This window comes from Carassius auratus, chromosome 46, assembly GCF_003368295.1.
Source record: "Carassius auratus strain Wakin chromosome 46, ASM336829v1, whole genome shotgun sequence".
In the NCBI taxonomy this organism is placed as follows: Eukaryota; Metazoa; Chordata; class Actinopteri; order Cypriniformes; family Cyprinidae; genus Carassius; species Carassius auratus.
In genome coordinates, this window is record NC_039288.1 from 5,939,366 (window position 1) to 5,959,705 (window position 20,340).

Consider the following 20,340-nt stretch of genomic DNA (forward strand, 5'->3'; position numbering starts at 1 on the left):
TATTGTCATCTGAACAAGTAAGTAACAAGTCTGCCATTCATTGTTCTGACCAACTGAGGAAAAAAGCATTACAATAAATCACGCTACCAATGATGATTTAATCTATCTTAACAAGCGATTCGCTCATATCACATCAAAACCTGCAAATTATTATTATTGTTATACTTTATTCTCAAATTATTAATGTTAACAACATCAGCATTGACTGACTATGAGTATACATCATTCCAATTTCATATTAAGAAATTATTTTAACACAAAAACCAAACTATGCTCACATCGAACTGGTTGTCTTCAAAATACACATCTTGTGTAAACCCAGGCTTTTTGTAATAAGAAGCACATACTCAAATTTGTCCGTGAAAACCTACCCGAACCACTCAAATTAGAAAACATTATTATAAATTAACGGTTTTGAATCGGGCTAAAGTAAAGCAATAGTTTCAAACACTGGCTGGTCATGTACTTGATCAAATATTGATTTTGGATCATTTTTAACCCAAAAAAGTTATGGACTGCAGCTTTAATTACTTTCAATGACTAAAATCAAATTTTCTTGATATAAAATAATTTATCAGCCACCAAAATTATACCGACTCCTGGATGGTTTGTTTACCCAAGCTTTCCCTTTTTCCATACTAGCAAACAGAGACACAATAAGTTGTGGCGTTCCCACTCGGATAGTGATCTGTCAGAGCACCATGGGCCGCTATGTAAGGCCACTGCTGCACAGTCTCTCAGACATTCCAAGTCCCGCAACCAGACCTTCGGCCTGATGTCACCCTCAATACAGGAGCTACTGCAGACTCTCACACCCACCTCAGCCAGTGATAATGAAGCTAAGGGGCAGACAGAGCCTGATACAACACCCTGGCCAGATACCCACGTTTACAATGGCCAGGGCAACCCAGACGACATTCTCCATGAACCCACAGAGACCCATGGACCCACAGAGACCCCCCCCCCCCCCCCCAGACCCAGGGCTGCCACTGTGGTCCCAGAGGCCAGATCCGATATTACCTCCGTGACTACTGCAGAAACTTTCCCATTGGGAAAACACGGAGTCCACAAGGAGACAGACTGTGTAGGACTAAGTTACAGCAGTGATATAGACCACCACCCCAGTGCAACATTACACAGAGCTGGGCTCTCTACCACCCCTCCCTTGACTCTTAAGCACAGACCGCATTGACTTCTTCAGTGCAAGAGAGAAGTTTGACGGCATTTTTCAAGAGGGTCAGATCCGTGGAACTTCTGAGCAGGCGGTGCAGCAGACTCCTTGAAACAAAAGCCCAAGTATAGAAACCAAACGGCTACTTCTTGATAACCCTATCAAAGAGGAGGAACAGAAAAAGGCAAGGTGGTATTAAAAAATTGTGGGAATGTGCAGTCTTGGTGTAGTTTTGGAAACTTCCCTAATAGTCATTTATAATTTCATCATTTATTTATTCACATTCATGTCATTCCAAATCTGTATGACTTTTCTTCTGTGGAACACGAATGAAAGATAATTGAATAATGAAGACATTTACTGTATTTTCCGGACTATAAGTCACATTTTTTGTACATAGTTTGGCTGGTCCTGCGACTTATAGTCAGGTGCAACATATTTATCAAAATTAATTTGACATGAACCGAGAGAAATTAACCAAGAGAAAACACTACCGTCTACAGCCGCGAGAGGGTGTTCTATGCTGCTCCGAAAAGTGCTTCTGTAGTCTACACTGAGCAGCATAGAGCGCCCTCTCGTGGCTGTAGACGGTCATGTTTTCTCTTGGTTCTTGGTTCTAAATAAATGCGACTTATAGTCCAGTGCGACTTACAGTATTGTTCAAAATAATAGCAGTACAATGTGACTAACCAGAATAATCAAGGTTTTTAGTATATTTTTTATTGCTACGTGGCAAACAAGTTACCAGTAGGTTCAGTAGATTGTCAGAAAACAAACAAGACCCAGCATTCATGATATGCACGCTCTTAAGGCTGTGCAATTGGGCAATTAGTTGAAAGGGGTGTGTTCAAAAAAATAGCAGTGTCTACCTTTGACTGTACAAACTCAAAACTATTTTGTACAAACATTTTTTTTTTCTGGGATTTAGCAATCCTGTGAATCACTAAACTAATATTTAGTTGTATGACCACAGTTTTTTAAAACTGCTTGACATCTGTGTGGCATGGAGTCAATCAACTTGTGGCACCTCTCAGCTGTTATTCCACTCCATGATTCTTTAACAACATTCCACAATTCATTCACATTTCTTGGTTTTGCTTCAGAAACAGCATTTTTGATATCACCCCACAAGTTCTCAATTGGATTAAGGTCTGGAGATTGGGCTGGCCACTCCATAACATTAATTTTGTTGGTTTGGAACCAAGACTTTGCCCATTTACTAGTGTGTTTTGGGTCATTGTCTTGTTGAAACAACCATTTCAAGGGCATGTCCTCTTCAGCATAGGGCAACATGACCTCTTCAAGTATTTTAACATATGCAAACTGATCCATGATCCCTGGTATGCGATAAATAGGCCCAACACCATAGTAGGAGAAACATGCCCATATCATGATGCTTGCACCTCCATGCTTCACTGTCTTCACTGTGTACTGTGGCTTGAATTCAGAGTTTGGGGGTCATCTCACAAACTGCCTGTGGCCCTTGGACCCAAAAAGAACAATTTTACTCTCATCAGTCCACAAAATGTTCCTCCATTTCTCTTTAGGCCAGTTGATGTGTTCTTTGGCAAATTGTAACCTGTTCTGCACATGCCTTTTTTTTAACAGAGGGACTTTGCGGGGGATTCTTGAAAATAGATTAGCTTCACACAGACGTCTTCTAACTGTCACAGTACTTACAGGTAACTCCAGACTGTCTTTGATCATCCTGGAGGTGATCATTGGCTGAGCCTTTGCCATTCTGGTTATTCTTCTATCCATTTTGATGGTTGTCTTCCGTTTTCTTCCACGTCTCTCTGGTTTTGCTCTCCATTTTAAGGCATTGGAGATCATTTTAGCTGAACAGCCTATCATTTTTTGCACCTCTTTATAGGTTTTCCCCTCTCTAATCAACTTTTTAATCAAAGTACGCTGTTCTTCTGAACAATGTCTTGAACGACCCATTTTCCTCAGCTTTCAAATGCATGTTCAACAAGTGTTGGCTTCATCCTTAAATAGGGGCCACCTGATTCACACCTGTTTCTTCACAAAATTGATGACCTCAGTGATTGAATGCCACACTGCTATTTTTTTGAACACACCCCTTTCAACTAATTCAACTAATTGCCCAATTGCACAGCCTTAAGAGCGTGCATATCATGAATGCTGGGTCTCATTTGTTTTCTGAGAATCTACTGAACCTACTGGTAACTTGTTTGCCACGTAGCAATAAAAAAATATACGAAAAACCTTGATTATTCTGGTTAGTCACATTGTACTGCTATTATTTTGAACAATACTGTATATATGTTTTTTTTACCTCGTCATGACGTATTTTTGGACTGATGCGACTTATACTTAGGTTCAACTTATAGTGCAGGGCTTAAAGTTCTCCGGCACCGTGCCGGATTTCCGGCATGCAGCGTTTAATCCTGGGAAATGTTATTATTATGTATTATTATTATTATTATTATTTTCCCAAACATTATATTTCTAGATATTCTCATTCTACATAAAATAAAAATAAAATAAAATCTTAAAATATCACTTTTGAGTCCATGCGGTCGCCTACCAGTGGTATGGAGGTGCAGCTTTCACTCTCAACAAAACTAACATTAGTAGCCTTATAAACACGAGACGAGCATAATAGTATGCAATTGCCATGAATGGAGAAGCGCGACAAAAAGCTGTGAAGCGAAATGGTCTAATATATCCATCTAGCGCGTATTTACATAGAAAATCTTATTATAAAGCAGCGGAGCTTTGTAAACAGCTCAGAGTAATCATGTCATCTCCATAAGAATGATATGATTGCCAAAACATATTTACAGGGATTTCTGAAATGTCCTGTTCACACATGATCTATTAATGGTAACTTTACCAGTAATTTACCAGTAAAGACTGTATGTGTAAAAGGGGCTAAACTCTTCCTCTGTATACGCTGTGAATTTTAATTGCTTAATGTAATCTGGAAAAACTGTGCATTATCTCCCTAGATTTGTAACGTAAATCATTTATAAACCTTTGCCAATACAGCAGATACATCAACCTATGTCTAAATATGCCATTGTATTGTACATCACGATTTCAAAATAAATGTTTCTACACATGGCCAAATATTAAAATTGAATGGATTTAAACATTGTTTAATCAAGCTGTAAAGTGAAACGTCACCAGGCCGTTGGCGCCCTCTGCAGGTATTTGTTTTAATACATAATGTACTTAAAGATTAACTAAACCCTAAACCAACTTTTTTTAGTTAATAATCTGTAAGAATGGGGCTTTATTATTGCTGTTCATTGATTCGAGTAACTTTTTTGACATTTGAGTATAAAGTGTTTTAATTCTACAATATATGGTGTAAAAACGTCTGAGTGCTGCCCTCTTCAGGTTGAATGGTTGCTACTGCAGTTGATTTTTCCTATTGGATGTTGTGGTGGCAAGTGACGTAAGCGGTGGCAGGTGACGTAAGCAGTTTCCAGCAAACCACGCCCCTTGGTACGAGCTACCACACCCTTAGCATTATAAAACCATCTTGTTTCGTCAAAATCACTGTAGTGAGTCAGGAGTTGGAATTGCGAGTATTGAAAACGACCAGAATAGACTATGATAGCATCTATTTAGCATAGCATTTATATAGTTATTTAGATTATTTTGTGTAGCCTATATAGTCAATTAGCATAGTTGTTAGTGTAACGTTAGTATTGTTTGAAGCATAGTTAGTAGCATAGTATTGTTAGGATAGCTTCAAGTTGGCATAGATTTATCTGTATTTAGTACAGTGGTCAGGGTGGTATGTATGTGTTGTGTTGCGACAGCACTGCTGGACTGCATAGTTTTCCAGCAGACTTTAAAATTAGGCGCCAGTGGTTGCATGAACTTGGCCTGAAAGACCGCGAGTTCCCGCCTAGAGCTGGAGTGTTTAAAATGCATTTTTTTGCAGAAGAGATTGCTTCTCCAACGCAATGGAGGTGGAAATGGGCTTCTCCACACAGCTCGCGCTGAAAAGCGTCGCGGTGCGGAAGTTAAGAGTGCAGTTTGAGCGGCTCGGATTGATATGGCTCAAGCCACAGACACCTCAACATATCCTCCACTTCAGGTGAAGGTGGGGGAGAAAAGTCCTCTACTTCAAATGAACGCTCTTGCAAACCCACTTGCGTCACTACAGTCACTCTCCATTTTAACGACTCTGACAGCAGCTGTCAATTAATCCGTCACTACAGGTCTCAGGTTCACGCCCCACACGCTCAGCCCCGCCCTCGGTTCATCCCCTCTATCTCTGCTGTGCTCTGCCCACTTTTTAGCATTTTTCAAATCTTGCTAGTGGGTGGAGTCAGGGTCTGACCAGGGGTTTAGTTACCCTTTAAGTTATATTCATGTTATATATAGGCATATTATATCATGTTTTTTAACAGTGTTGTTCAATACAATCTTGTAATTTCTTGGTTTTGATGTTTTATTTGAGCCAATTATTATTGCCTCATTGTTAGTTTATATATAAATAGTCATACTAAAGCTTGCGTCACTACAGTCACTCTCCATTTTAACGACTCTGACAGCAGCTGTCAATTAATCCGTCACTACAGGTCTCAGGTTCACGCCCCACACGCTCAGCCCCGCCCTCGGTTCATCCCCTCTATCTCTGCTGTGCTCTGCCCACTTTTTAGCATTTTTCAAATCTTGCTAGTGGGTGGAGTCAGGGTCTGACCAGGGGTTTAGTTACCCTTTAAGTTATATTCATGTTATATATAGGCATATTATATCATGTTTTTTAACAGTGTTGTTCAATACAATCTTGTAATTTCTTGGTTTTGATGTTTTATTTGAGCCAATTATTATTGCCTCATTGTTAGTTTATATATAAATAGTCATACTAAAGCCCGGTTTTCACTTAGGTCTGTTTGTTACAAAAAAAAAAATAGGATTACTCAGTTGTCAAAATAATCAGTAGATTAACTGATTACCAAAAGAATCATTAGTTACAGCCATAGATTAGTTAAAATTTTTCTAAATACAACTGCATTGTTTTACTTTTTGTAATAAAAAGACAAACATTTTATTGAAAACTTCTTAAAAACAGTATTAAAATATTGATACATTCTAGTGAACCAAGTATTTGTACTTTGTCTCATCTCATTAGCTAAGTGTATTGTCACACCCCTAGTGTCAGTAAGCGATGATATAGCTCATAATTTTCTAAGTGTATGATACAGCTTTCATTCTGCAGATCAATCATATATCCATGAAAAAGAAAATCAGCAATAAAGAAAGCAATAACTTTGCCATAGTATCCTTTCAAATGTTAAAATGGTCACAGTCATTGTATGCTTTACATGTGCTGCCCATGCCCCGTCCCCGGAAAAAAGTTCTGGCTCAGGATTTTTTTTTTTTTGCTTTAACCCCTGTGCATGTTTGGAACAACTTGAGGGTAAGTAAATAATGACAGAATTTTTGGTGAAATGTAAGTTTAACCTTACAATGCTGTAATTGTGTTTAATTAATTTCTTAAAGGCATAGTTCACCCAAAAATATATTATCACACTGGCACCCACTGTTGATGACAAATTTTGCATGGGATCCTTCAACTGTAATGGTGCTGATCAGTCTGCTGCAGTTGCAATCAGTTTTCATGCACAATTAGAGTAAAAGGTGAAATGTGTAATTTTTTGATGGAAAAAAGATTTTTCCTGTTTCGGTTTAATCTTCCCGTTTAAACTAAAAGTACACCAATCATATATTATCTTAATATATATTTTTTTAACAATAGCTATTTTTTTCATGCAAGTTACAAATTTAATCTATTTGAAAAAAGCAATCGAAACGCCCAATCTCAAAAACAAGTAAAACAACATTTCCATCAGATGTGCTCAAGAGAACAAAGTTGCGACTTCATGGAAAATTGGTTCAAAATATCAATGCCAATGGAAGTTGGAATCGCTGCAAAGGCTACTGTGGCTGTTTACTAAATATAATTTATGTAATAAATAAAAAATGTAAAATAAATAAATTTAAAATTTCTTACAGGTTAGAACACTCTGAAGAACTTCCAGCTTGCTAGCTCTAGACAGCATAATATCTTATGCTCATTTCTGGGAGGCTAGTTATTTGACATGCATTGGCTCCTCTATTTCAAAATGACCAGATAAACGTGTTTTCTTTTATTTTCTGAAAGACATATTAAGTCACACAACTCATTGATGCAAAGTCACATGGCTTTCTTTTGATGCACAGAAATGTATTCCATCACCCAGAATACCATAGCAGCTACATAGTGAATCATTGTCAACTTTCAAATACCCTAGTATCAAAGCTGAACTTTACCTTTAAATCAGAAAATAATGAAGGTACATATTCAATATAAATAACCACACCATGTCCCTGTTTTTCTGCTACAGGAGAGCTGCAGTGTCTCAGTCCATAATATAGTTTCAGAAATGGATTCCATACAGCACAGTGTAACCCCTCCCCCTCCTCCTACCAGCCAACTTGTTTCCAGTAGCATCAGTGAGGAAGAGGAGTTTACACAAGCCACATCAGTGGAAGCTGAAAAGGAGGAGGTGGAGCATGGGAAGGACCAGCAAAGTGACTGGCCAAAGGATACTGTGCGTCGAACCACCAGGGAGCTTGAGCAGAAGATCAAGCAGGTCTCATCAGTGGCACTGGTGTCCTCGGGACACTTCCCCGTCAACACCAGCAGCAGAGAGAAAACGGAGGAGACCTCATCTCACACACACCTCACACCTGATTCAAGCACTGTGTCTACACACCATCACCAGCCTCAGAACAATATGGGCAAAGTAGAGAAAGACAAGAGTCTTTCAGCTGATGAGGACAGAATGGGAAGAAAGTGCGAGAGACAACTCAGGGAAGGAGAGTGCATGAACACTGGCCTCACACACTTAAGACAAAACCATTCCATTTCATCTAGCTCGTCTCTGGCCAGGGTTCTACAGCTAGAGGGAATCACCAAGCAGGAGAGTTACACAGACTCTAATTGTCCAACGGGATGCTGTCCTAAAGACATGAGGGAAACCTGGGAGACCCTGAAAGAGCTTGGGGCATTTCTCTTGCAGGTAAGTGGCTGCTCAGACAGGCGGCTCAGCCAACCGTGGTCCATGAGGGAGCAAAGAAAGGGCCAGGCTGCGCGAGAGAGGACCAAAGAGGTGGAGGCTCAGATCCGGCAGGCTGGTCTGACTCCACCCTCAATAATGAAGTGCTCTGCTTCATTAGCCAAACTTGGGTCTTTGGAGCTCTCGCCTGTTGACCTGAGTGAGCTTGACTTAAGTCCTGCCATACTCTCTGCGTGCCCACTTTTTTAGTGATGATACCTCAAAAAAGAAGGTATTGCACCATTGGACTCCTGCTGTCCCTTGCTCTTCTGCCTCTCCTATTTCTTCCACTCAATCTCATATGCTTGGACAAGCAAGAAGAATAATGATGAGACTGAAGACACAAAATATATTCACTATGATGTCATGCCCATGCCACTGCCACTTTCCCCACCCTCCAGTCAGTTTTGGAGGCAGGATCATGCACAGGAGGATGGAGGTTACGCCCCATTACCTGCTTCTGCCTTGATACCTGTGGAAACATGCCAACGATATGGGAGAACACATCCGCTGCAGAGCCTGAAGAAATGGACTAAACCCTTACCACACTATGTGACTTTTTTTTTCTGTGTGTGAGTGTATGCTTGTTTGTGCCTGCCATGTTTAGTTTGTGATTAAAGAGGTAGCACACCCAAAAATGACAATTATGTCATTTACTCACCCTCATGGATATCCAGACCTATATGACTTTTTCTTCTGTTTATTCTCAGTGGGGTCTAAAATAACAGATTATGGACCCCATTGACTTTCATTGTTTGGACAATAATGTTATACAAAATGTTTTGTTTTTCCACAGATAAAACAAAGTTGTACAGATTTCAGTTGACATGAGGGTGGGAAATAATGACAGAATTATTTTTGGGTGAAACTATTTGTTTAAATTGCCACGCATACCTCAGTGGGCCTTATCCAACTGGAAATCAAACAATGTGGATATTTTAAAGCACAATGTGATTTGAATGTTTTTGGTGGGGTTGATGGCCCATGGAATAGAAATCATGTAATCCTGACCTATCATTTGAGTAGGAAAAAAATAGCTTGAGGAACAATGAAATGTTATAACTGATATACTTTTTGCACAGTGTCTACCAGGTCATTCTTTGCTTAGTATGGTAATACATTACCATTTCATTTTTTACATTGCTGAAATGTATTCTGGAAGTGTATGTGTGTGTGAGAGAGAGAGAGAGAAAGAGAAAGAAAGAAAAAAAGATAAAGAAAGTGAGCATGTGTTTTTTAAGGGTTGCAGGAGAGCCATAGATGAGTATGTATAAATGCATTCAGAATTGAATGACATGTAATTGTGTGTCTAAAATTATTACAGATATGAGATTGCGTGTGTGCATGTTGGTGATTGTGTGTGTGCATGTTGTTGGGAATGGGTTCTGTGGTACTTCTAGAATGTAGAGTTTATGGGCCTCAGTGTGTGTATGTATATTTTGTGAATGTGTATAATATGTATACTTTAATATGAGTGTATGTATTCTCTGTCTGTTTTCAACTTTGGTCCAGTTTCTTCCTTCAGCATTTTCTGTTTTGTTAAAGACAACAAAAAAGAGACATGGTGGATTTTAATGTACACTTTTTATTATTGTCTTTTTTTTTTTTTACTGTGGTTTGTATTCTGGAAGCATGTTTGCAAAAGTATATATTTAGAGTTGCTTGTGAGGGTGTTGTGCTGTGCAAAAAAGAAAGAAAGCTGAAATGTCTTTCTGTTTGTCGCAAGACTGGAAAAATATTTAATCTTTTTATATTGCTTAAACTGTGACAATTAAAGTAAATTTACAAAAATACTTTTGTGGGTGTATTTTTGACCAGGTTCCCACAACTATAAAACAGTTTTTTGTTTTGTGGGAAATGTTATTATTATTATTATTCATTATTATTATTATTATTCCCAAACATTATATTTCTAGATATTCTCATCTCTAAAACCTCTAAAAAATCTCTAAAAGTATGTGATTATATATTGTTAGTCCACTCTCTATTGGTCCAGTCTGTAGGAGATGGAACCCTGTATAACTCTGAAAGTATTACTTGTTCTTATTGTTAAGGACACAGATCATGTTTAACTGATGCTTGCTACACTTTAAAAGCTGAACATCTCTGCACACCTGATCAGTCCTAATAGACCAAATATAGTGAGGATTGTGTAGTGATAGATAATAATTTAACTTAAACCTGACATAATGGTTTTTGCAATGTACATTATTTCATGAAAGCTACAACAAGCTGTTGAGAGGGTATCGACAAATGGCAGGGGACTACAGCAAAAGTATTGCCTGACTGAATCTGTAGGATTGATTGTATATACAATTTATGTATGCTTAAATCAAGGGTGTTAAATGCCAGGGTTTATGCTGCATGCTCACAACCACCTGATCTCAGTGTGTGCTCTCACTGCATTCTATAACCCTTGTCACCGGACAGCGAAATATCCCAACACGACAGCCCTGACTATAAAATATGGCAAGCAAATTTTACATTTAACATTATGATTGAACATTAATTTGAATTTCTAGTTAGTAATCCTATAGTTATAAGCAGGGCTGTCGCTAGTGGAGTGAAAGGTGGTGATGAATATAGGGGCCCACGGCTATTTTTTGGCATGGAGACAGAAATGACATACCCAAAATAAAAAGGTTTCTGCTCATGATTCTTTCTGACTAGATACATACCTGTAATCAACATTTTTTCACAAAGCTGACACGTCAAAGTTTACTGTTCATGAATCAGAATCACTCAAGACTGTTATGATAATAGAGATACATATAAGCTCAAACATAAAAATAAAAATATTAAAAACATTTTTTAATGTATTAAAAAAAATTTTAATGTAAGATATGAGTTTAGCGATACAATGTAGCTAAAGCCCCTAGTCTTTCAAAACTTGTTTTTTTTTTTTTTTTTTTTTTTTTGTCATTACGTACCCTTTTGTGAATGCCTGCCCATGCCCAATCTAAATTTTAGTAAAATTTCTGAATAATAATTTAGCCGTCAATAAGATGACCCACATGATGACCTTTTTTACCTGACGACGTCTGGGAAGATTCGTCACGCCGCACGCGCATTTTTTAATTGCCAAAGGATATTTTCAACACCGCGGAAGCTGGTGAGTGGTGTTTCATTCTCAGCGAAGTGATTTTGATATTTATTTACTTATTATTATTTTACAAGAACGACGTGATGTGAGAACATGCAGATATGTTGTTTATATCGTGGGTAGCCTGTAGTGTAGAGTAACGTTAGTGTGCTGTTTGAGGTAGAATCGTTTCACAGGCATCGAGGGCAGAGGCGTCATGCCCATTCAGAGATTTCTGAGCAAGGTGGATTTTAAATGCAGCTTCCAAATTCAATGCTAAATTCAAATCTGTGTTCGCTGGCTGGCGCTGGGCCAGAGACAGACACGTTCGTATAACGCTTCATGATAACCAATCAGAAACGATTCTGTTGTGCTTATAAATGCAATGGTCAATTGGAGACGTGCAGAAGAGTCATCATGAAACGCGGTGTTTTTGTTCACTTTCTCTCTGACTGAATTATTTAGCGAATTCTTTCTTCAGAGAGAGAGAGAGAGAAATCCTGTGCATAATGTAATGTAAAGTGCTTCAGTGATTGTAATGGTAGTTTTTGAGAGTGCCTGAACTCTGTCTAGACTGAATGAAAATGTTCTTTGATAATGTAAATTCTCTGTAAATTCTCTGTAAAATGAAAGTGTTAAAATAAGTAACTTACAATATTGTTATTAAAATTTACATTAAATGCAAATTCAGTCATATCGAAAATATTATATGGCACTTAAGTAAAAAGTCGGGGTATTATGTGTACTTAATAGATTACACTACTTTTCCATATATTGATCAAATAACAATCTATAAAGGTGCAAAACGCGTTTACTTTCACGTTTGAGAATCGAGATATTTCCTGATATATTAAGCATGTTTAGAATTGTTTTGAATTAAAGGAAAAATAAATAAAACATAGTCCTATATCAGTTATACAGTGCTTTCGTAGCATGACTTATACCCCCCCCCCCCACCCATTTTTACATTTTTCTTTAATAAAGGAAACATAAGCTCCTCTTTCAAGAAAAAGAATTTCACGAAAAGTTAAAATGATAAAACAATACACTGTTAAAAAAAAAAAATTAATCGCAGATAATTGCAGTACATTTTGCAAAATAAATAAATATATAGTCTTTCTTTAAAATGTAAGTTTCCTTGTAATTATTTTTTTAATTTACTTACAAGGCTCAGCACAGTGAAGTTGCTACTGGAAAAGCTCTAGAAGTATTTGCTTGCAGATATCATTTGGTTTGTTTTATATCTATTGCGATGTCATTCAGACATTTTAAATATGAGTATAAATGCTGAAAGTACTATTTAATCCATTTAAAATGGATGTGGGATGCATTTCCCCAGAGTTAAGATAGACGATGTGGGGATTATAATATGTGGATGCTATAACTGCTATTACTTAACATTACATTCCAAACATGAATGGCATGCACTGCTGTTAGAAGAGGTTAAGTGCAGCTGTCATCTGTGCTGGCATTGCTGCTGTGCTCACTTGATACCAAAGGAATGATACAACTTATCTTCAAGCCAATATATAGGTATACCCAGACTGTGTAACCTGATCTATCTATCTAAACCAGATATATGAAGAAATATATATGGTTTGAAGTTGTAAATGAAACAAAGATGATTGGAAAATACACCAAATGCTTTTTTTTGGCTAATTGATCATTTTTGTTTAATTACCATATTATGTTACTACAGAAAAATGTAAACAAAATTAATATACAATGTATACAACTAGTATCATTAAAAAAAGTTAATTAGGAACATTGTATTCAATCAGCCATCCTCAGGCTTGATTAAGTGTGAGTAGTGTGTGGCATCATCGAATGGCACCCCACTGCCCGCAACATACTCCTTACTGCAGGTTAAGAACAATACTCCTTTTTAATAGACGCCAACTTATTACATTAAACAGATACACAAGTGTATTACAATAAGAATAATTAATTTCATGGGAAATAAATTAGAAGCATTGGAAAGCCTTTGTCCCACAATGTAGATGGTTTCCATTCAGTGTGATTTTGTTTCAGGCGGTGATAATCTGATCATCATCTGGAATGTGGGCACTGGAGAACCCTTGATGACAATGGATGACCATCTTGATCTCATTTATAACATCAGTTGGACCTACAATGGTAGTCTGTTTTGTACCACTTGCAAGGATCTTCGCCTTCGAGTATGCAATCCCCGGAAAAACGAGGTGGTTGTGGTAAACTTGGACATAATACACATTGTTTTCTTCTGTAGGAAAGACTGTCCCCACATGAGGGTATCCGGCCAATGAGAGCCATTTTTACCAGAGAGGGCAACATTTTCACCACAGGTTTCACCCGGATGAGTCAGAGAGAGCTTGGCCTGTGGGATCCGGTAATGAAGGATAGTTCATTTACGTACCTTCATACTATTCCATACCTAGTTTGCTTTGGCTAATCTTCGACACAAATTTAAAGGGGGGGTGAAATGCTATTTCATGCATACTGAGTTTTTTACACTGTTAAAGAGTTGGATTCCCATGCTAAACATGGACAAAGTTTCAAAAATTAAGTTGTACATTTGAAGGAGTATTTTTGTTCCAAAAATACCTCTTCCGGTTTGTCACAAGTTTCGGAAAGTTTTTTTCGAGTATGGCTCTGTGTGACGTTAGATGGAGCGGAATTTCCTTATATGGGTTCTAAGGAACTTCTGCCGGAAGAGCGCGCGCTCCGGTATAGCAGCGCACTGAGAGGCTGAGCACAGCCTGATCAGAGCGAGAGCGTCGCGAAAAGTCACAAAAGGAGTGTGTTTTTGGTTGCCAGGGCAAGACAACCCAGCACAGATTTCCAAAAGAGAAACAGCATTAAGGGACCAGTTGATGGAGTTTATTTTTACAGAGCATCAACGGAGTTGTGCAAGTGTTTTTGTTTGTTCCCTGCATTTCGGATTGCACATCGTTTATTTCTTAAGGATAATGCAGTCCCAACGAAAAAGAGTCACGATCGTGTGTTGGAACCGCATGCGGTGAGTAAAACTGCTTCAAATATCTCAGTGTTGTTATATCAACATGCGATGTTGTCATCAAACTGCACTTTCCACATGTAACGTACAGCTTAAAAAATAAAAAAAAGGCGACATAAAGTGGAACTTTTCATTTCCCAAAACCGCTAAGCAAATATATAAGGTTTCAGTACATACCACATAGAGAAGCCTTTGCTGATGCTGCTCTTGTTAAATTCCAGCCTCTGGATCTGTGTCACAGCTTCCAAACGCTCTCAAAGCAAAAGCCTACTGGCGCTCGTGATTCTTTAGCTCCGCCCACACGTCACGCCTCTAGGCGCTCGTGTTTTTCCGGGAAAAATCGGTACAGACTATTTTTCTCTTATAAATATAATAAAACTAAAGACTTTTTGGAGTTATGAAGGATGCAGTACTACTCTATAGGTACTCAAGATTAACAGGATATTGAGTGAAAACGAGCATTTCACCCCCCTTTAAATATATTTTGTGAAACCTGAGAAATTTCTGTCACTCCATTGAGGGAACAGGTGCCTGAAACTTTGAAGATCCATTATAAAATAAAAAAACATTATAAAAAATAATTGAACTGAGTGGTGTAATCCAAGTCTTATGAAGAGATATGATAACTTTACAGGATTTTATTCACATATAATCACACATACATAGAGCACATAAAATAAGGTAAACATGGAAGCCTGTATGTGTCTCACATGCTAAAACAAACCTCACTGATTATCCTGTGTAACACATACATGTTTGAGCTTGTTGTTTGCCATATGTGATCATATCTCTTCAAAAGGTTTACTTTTATAATGCCTTTGTGGCATTTTTGGATATTCCAATATTTGATTACCTGGACTATCAGTGGACAGAATGTAATCTCTCAGGTTACTCTGAAATACCTTTATTTGAGTCTCAATTAATTAAAGTTTTATGTGTTTGGAACAATATGAGGGTGATTAAATGGTGACAAAATGTTCATATATCGATTCAAGGCTAATTAATTATTCATTTTATTGATTTTATTCCATTCATTTTTCTATAATTTGATCAGTTTTATTTCACTGCAGGGGTTTTCTTTCATATCACTGATAGTGTTTATTCCTGTCATCATTTAGACTAATTTTGAAGAGCCCATAGCACTGTTGGAGTTGGACACAAGTAATGGAGTTTTATTGGCTTTTTATGATCCAGACACTAGCATTGTGTTTCTCAGCGGCAAGGTATGACTCCATGTTTCATCTCCATTTGCTATCATACTCAGGCTGGTGCTGTAAAGTTGTTTCCATGTCTCCACAGGGTGACAGCAGTATTCGGTATTTTGAGATCACAGAGGAGCGTCCCTATGTGCATTACATCAGCAAATTCAGTAGCAAGGAACCACAGAGAGGAATGGGCTTCATGCCCAAGAGAGGAGTGGACGTCAGCAAGTGTGAGATTGCCAGGTCAGATTTGCATGGTTATGCTGGTTAATTTGGATATGTGTTAGTTACTTAAATGTGGTATACAGAAATACCATTGGGTCAGTGAGATTTATTTGTACTTTTATTTAGCAGGGACACATTAAATAGATGAAAAGTGACAGATATTTGTAATGTTACAAAAGATTTGTGTTTCAAATAAATATACAGTATACTGTTACTGAGCTTTCTATTCATCAAAAAATCCTGACGAAAAAAAAAAAGTATCCACAAAAATATTAAGCAGCACAAATATTTTCAGTATGGATAATGAGAGATATTTTTAAGCACCAAATCAGCATATTAGAATGATTTCAAAATGATCATGTGACACTGAAGACTGGAGTAATGAAAAATCTGTTTTGCCAGCACAGGAATAAATACATTTAAGTGTAAATTTTATGCATTTAGCAGACGCTTTTATCTTAGTTCAGGCTATCAGTTTTTACCTATCGTGCTTCCGGGGAATCGAACCCCAAACCTTGCGCTTGGTAACACAATGCTCTACCACTCTCTACTACTTGAGCTAAAGGAACACTTAAAATTACATTTTAAATTATATTAAAACAGAAAACAGTTATTTTAAATTGTAATACTATTTCACAATTTTGATGTTTTTAATGTTTTTAGTTTTTGTATCAAATAAATGCAGCCTTGGAGAGATGGCTTTGAAAAAAAAAGAAAAATGGGGTGGTGTTGGCGCAGTGAATAAGACACATGCCTTTGGTGTGAGAGACCCGGGTTCGAATCCACTGTGAGATACCAATGTGTCCCTGAGCAAGACACTCAACCCCTAGTTGCTCCAGAGGTGTGCAATCCTCTGACATTTTGTGTATTGTATTCTAAACATTCACACTGAGCATTTCTGAAACTTTTATTATTCCTTATAGATTATATTAACACAAATCCAACAAAACTGAATATATGATGAAGTATGTAAAATAACTTTTTTTTTTTTTAGAAAGTATGTAAACATTATTTTTTTCTCTTTCTTTTGTACCCAGACACAGCAGGCCCAGAGCCAGCTCTGGAACCTGAAGAATGGATGGACGGACAAGATGCAGACCCCACATTAGTGTCCATGAGGGATGGCTATGTTCCTCCAAAGAGTAGAGAGCTAAAGGTGGCCAAGAAGAATGTTCTAGACACCAGGCCTTCAACACGTAAAAGCATGTCTGTCATAGATGGAAGTAGTTTGCCCGTAAGTAGAATATGTTGGTTATCCTTGGTCTCTTTCAAAGCTTTTGTTCCTTTATCACCTCCTTTTCTGAAATTTCTCAAGAAGCAAATATGGCTAGGAATTTTATTCAGATTCGGTTACTTTTAAAAACAATAATAATAATTTAAAAAAAAAACACATTGGAACATTATAAAAACATACCCTAACAATGTTTTCTGTGTTTTTTTTTTTAATCTATAATGCTACGGCATATGTATGTTTAAGCTGTAGCTTGATGTCTGATACTATGAAAAAAGCACCACCAAATTATATAATTAATACAGTGTATAAGCTTAAATCACAAATTAATGACTGATCTGGTTCTTTTAATGAAACTGTCGAAATAACTCACACTATCACTAAATACTACTGAATCAGTAAGTTGGCGACACCTGACAGTTGTACCTAATATTTTTTGAAATGTGGTACTTTGAAGAATTGAATTGTGGAAACCACAGTGTAAGTGAATAAATGGAAGTGTAATCTGAATCTGAATCATTAATTTCCTTTTGATTCCCATCCCTAGAAGCTAAACATATCTTTTTATTTCCTAATTAAACCTGTCCTTGACTTGCTCTTTTCCCTCTATTTTTTTTGCTTTTATTCATCCTTATTCTACTGTCACTATTCTTCTCTCTTCTGTTTCCTCTTTCCAACTGCCATCTTCTCCTTTGCTTTCTCTCAGTCTCTTTCAAACTCTAGCCTCAGTTGTTGGAGAAGCTTGTTGAGGAGGTCCAAAATCTGAAGGCCACAGTTCTCTCTCAGGAGAAACGAATCTGTTTCTGTGATTTAGAGAATAAGCTCTCGAAGTACACTAATGGCAGTCTGAATAAAGCTAACTCATCCAATGCACACCCCAATTCACTGCTAACCCCTTAAAACTAAAGTACGAGCACAGATAAGGCAACAACCGTAACTCCGGTTCAACTGGCTGTACCACCAAGTGATTTCTTGACTTCACAGGCTTTTTTTACATGTGAATAAATCACCTATACGGTAGTTAGATTTTGGAGAATTAGGAGAGTTAATTTGGCAAAGGCACTTTGTAGAGAAATTGTTAATATTGTGTAGTAGTACACAATATACAGTAAGCTATATTCGTTAAATGCTTAAGGAATCATATCAGGAAGAATTTATGTCAGCATGCAAAAGGTAGGCAAAACCACCTTAATTTTAGGATTTACAAATCCTTTAATGTACTCACTGCTTTTTCAACATAAATGCTGACAAATAATGACGGAAGAAATGTAGCCGTAGTGGTTAATAGTCACAGTGTCTTTGGTAGTCTCTGTGTGAACATACTTTATTATAAAGACCAGGACTTTGGACCAGATGGTAGCATATGTAGCTCTTATTTGGTCAGCTCTGGAAAAGCAACATCTACGTTATGACTATGACATGTCAGGACAGTAGTGAGCTCAGTAATTCCGCCAAAACACTACACAATTTTCAGGTCATCGATTGCTGTTCTTTTCACATTATACTATTTTTTTTTTTAGGTTCATGAAGTTTCTGTGGTTTGCACATAATGACAGATCAGTGACTGTGGATCACACATCACACGATTTACTAGTAAGAATCCAATTCAGGGAATGAGAGATCATGTATGAATGGAATTCTGGCTTGGGACTGCAAATCCTGCAAATCAAAATGGTGATCCACAAGAAGCTTGTAATCTACCAAAAAATAAAAATAAATAAGTTAAGGTTAAGATGACTTCTACTCAATATTTCCCTTGCACTAGATTTTTTTCTGCGAGTGGTTCTGCAATCTGCAAGTGGTCGCCAATGTAATTTCGAGTCAAAACACAATTTGTGTTCATACAGATTCACACAGTAAGTACAGATTTTAATTCAATTGCTTCTCTCCACTATATGACCTATATTACTATATAATAGTCACTCACATGAACGAGCACCAATTTCCCTCAGATTTAAGGCTGATATTAAGAGTTCTGTACATCACATCCTGCCATTTTATCTTAAAGGATCAGTTCACCCAAATTATTCTTCATATACTCACCCTCATATTGTTCCAAACTATTGTTTAATGTTTTAGAAGATATGGAAGTTGTTGCTGAATGTCCAAGCTGCTCTTTTCCATACAATGAATGTGAGTAATTACTCGGGCTGTGGAGCTAAAAAAAAAAAAAAAAACACCTACCATAAAAGTGGCCCGTGACTCGTGCACTATATTCTAAATGTTCTGAAGACTTAGGATCACTGAGGAACAAGCACAAGATGCATTATGCCATCAGCACAACTGAAAATAACTAAATATAACTGCTTTTGGTGTGTTCTTCATACAAAACTATATATAGACCATATAGCTTCAGAAGATTTTTTATTATTGTGTACAGGTGCTGGTCATATAATTAGAATATCATCAAAAAGTTGATTCATTTCACTAATTCCACTCAAAAAGTGAAACTTGTATATTAGATTCATTCATAACACACAGACTGATATGTTTATTTCTTTTAATTTTCATGTTTATAACTAACAACTAAGGAAAATCCCAAATTCAGTATCTCAGAAAATTTGAATATTGTGAAAGGTTCAATATTGAAGACACCTGGTGTCACAATTTTAAAGGGGAGGTGAAATGCTCATTTTCACTCAATAGGTCCCTTAATGTTTTTTTTTTTTTTGGTAATCTGTGCAGGGTTGTCTTGCCCTCGCAACCAAAATCACACTTCTTCTGTGACATTTCGCTCTCGCTCTGATCAGTGAATGTCTGTGCTCTCAGTGCTCTGCTCTACGGGAGCACACGCTCTTCCGGGAGAAGTGCCCTTAGGACCCATATAAGGAAATTCGCTCCATCTAACGTCACACAGAGCCATACTCAAATAAAACTTTCCGAAACTTGTGACAAACCGGAAGGAGTATTTTTGGAACAAAACGTACAAACTTCAAACGTACAACTTAATTTTTTAAACTTTGTCCATGTTTAGCATGGGAATCCAACTCTTTAACAGTATAAAAAACTCAGTATGCATGAAATAGCATTTCACCCCCCCTTTAACAAATTACCTCAAAACACCTGCAAAGCCTTTAAATGGTCTCTCAGTCTAGTAGGCTACACAATCATGGGGAAGACTGCTGACTTGACAGTTGTCCAAAAGACGACCATTGACACTTTGCACAAGGAGGTCAAGACACAAAAGGTAATTGCAAAAGAGTGTGTTCAAGCACATTAATAGAGAGGCGAAGGAAAGGAAAAGATGTGGTAAAAAAAAGTGTACAAGCAATAGGGATAACTGCACCCTGGAGAGGATTGTGAAACAAAACCAATAAAAAAATGAGGGGGAAATTCACAATGAGTG

At 37.4% G+C, this 20,340-nt stretch overlaps 1 protein-coding gene and 1 pseudogene across 1 annotated transcript; both read left to right on the forward strand.

Annotated features, from left to right (window-relative positions):
* The window catches only part of LOC113063982 (uncharacterized), a 117,836-nt pseudogene extending 108,911 nt beyond the window's left edge, over positions 1–8,925 (forward strand).
* Positions 8,926–13,337: 4,412 nt separating this feature from the next.
* Positions 13,338–18,019, forward strand: LOC113063981 (coronin-6-like). The gene is made up of 5 exons (XM_026234452.1): positions 13,338–13,518; positions 13,590–13,709; positions 15,455–15,559; positions 15,636–15,781; positions 16,801–18,019. Exons 1-5 carry the CDS (start codon positions 13,342–13,344, stop codon positions 16,832–16,834), a joined length of 582 nt encoding a protein of 193 aa, XP_026090237.1. The 5' UTR covers positions 13,338–13,341; the 3' UTR covers positions 16,835–18,019.
* The last annotated feature ends 2,321 nt before the right edge of the window (positions 18,020–20,340 follow it).

Bases quoted from the DNA above. Each gene is read 5' to 3' on its own strand.
- LOC113063981 (XM_026234452.1), top strand. From the start codon at position 13,342: ATGGTTTCCATTCAGTGTGATTTTGTTTCAGGCGGTGATAATCTGATC. The intron at 13,710-15,454 runs GTAATGAAGGAT...GTCATCATTTAG, and splicing joins AGCTTGGCCTGTGGGATCCG to ACTAATTTTGAAGAGCCCAT. The intron at 15,560-15,635 runs GTATGACTCCAT...ATGTCTCCACAG, and splicing joins TTGTGTTTCTCAGCGGCAAG to GGTGACAGCAGTATTCGGTA.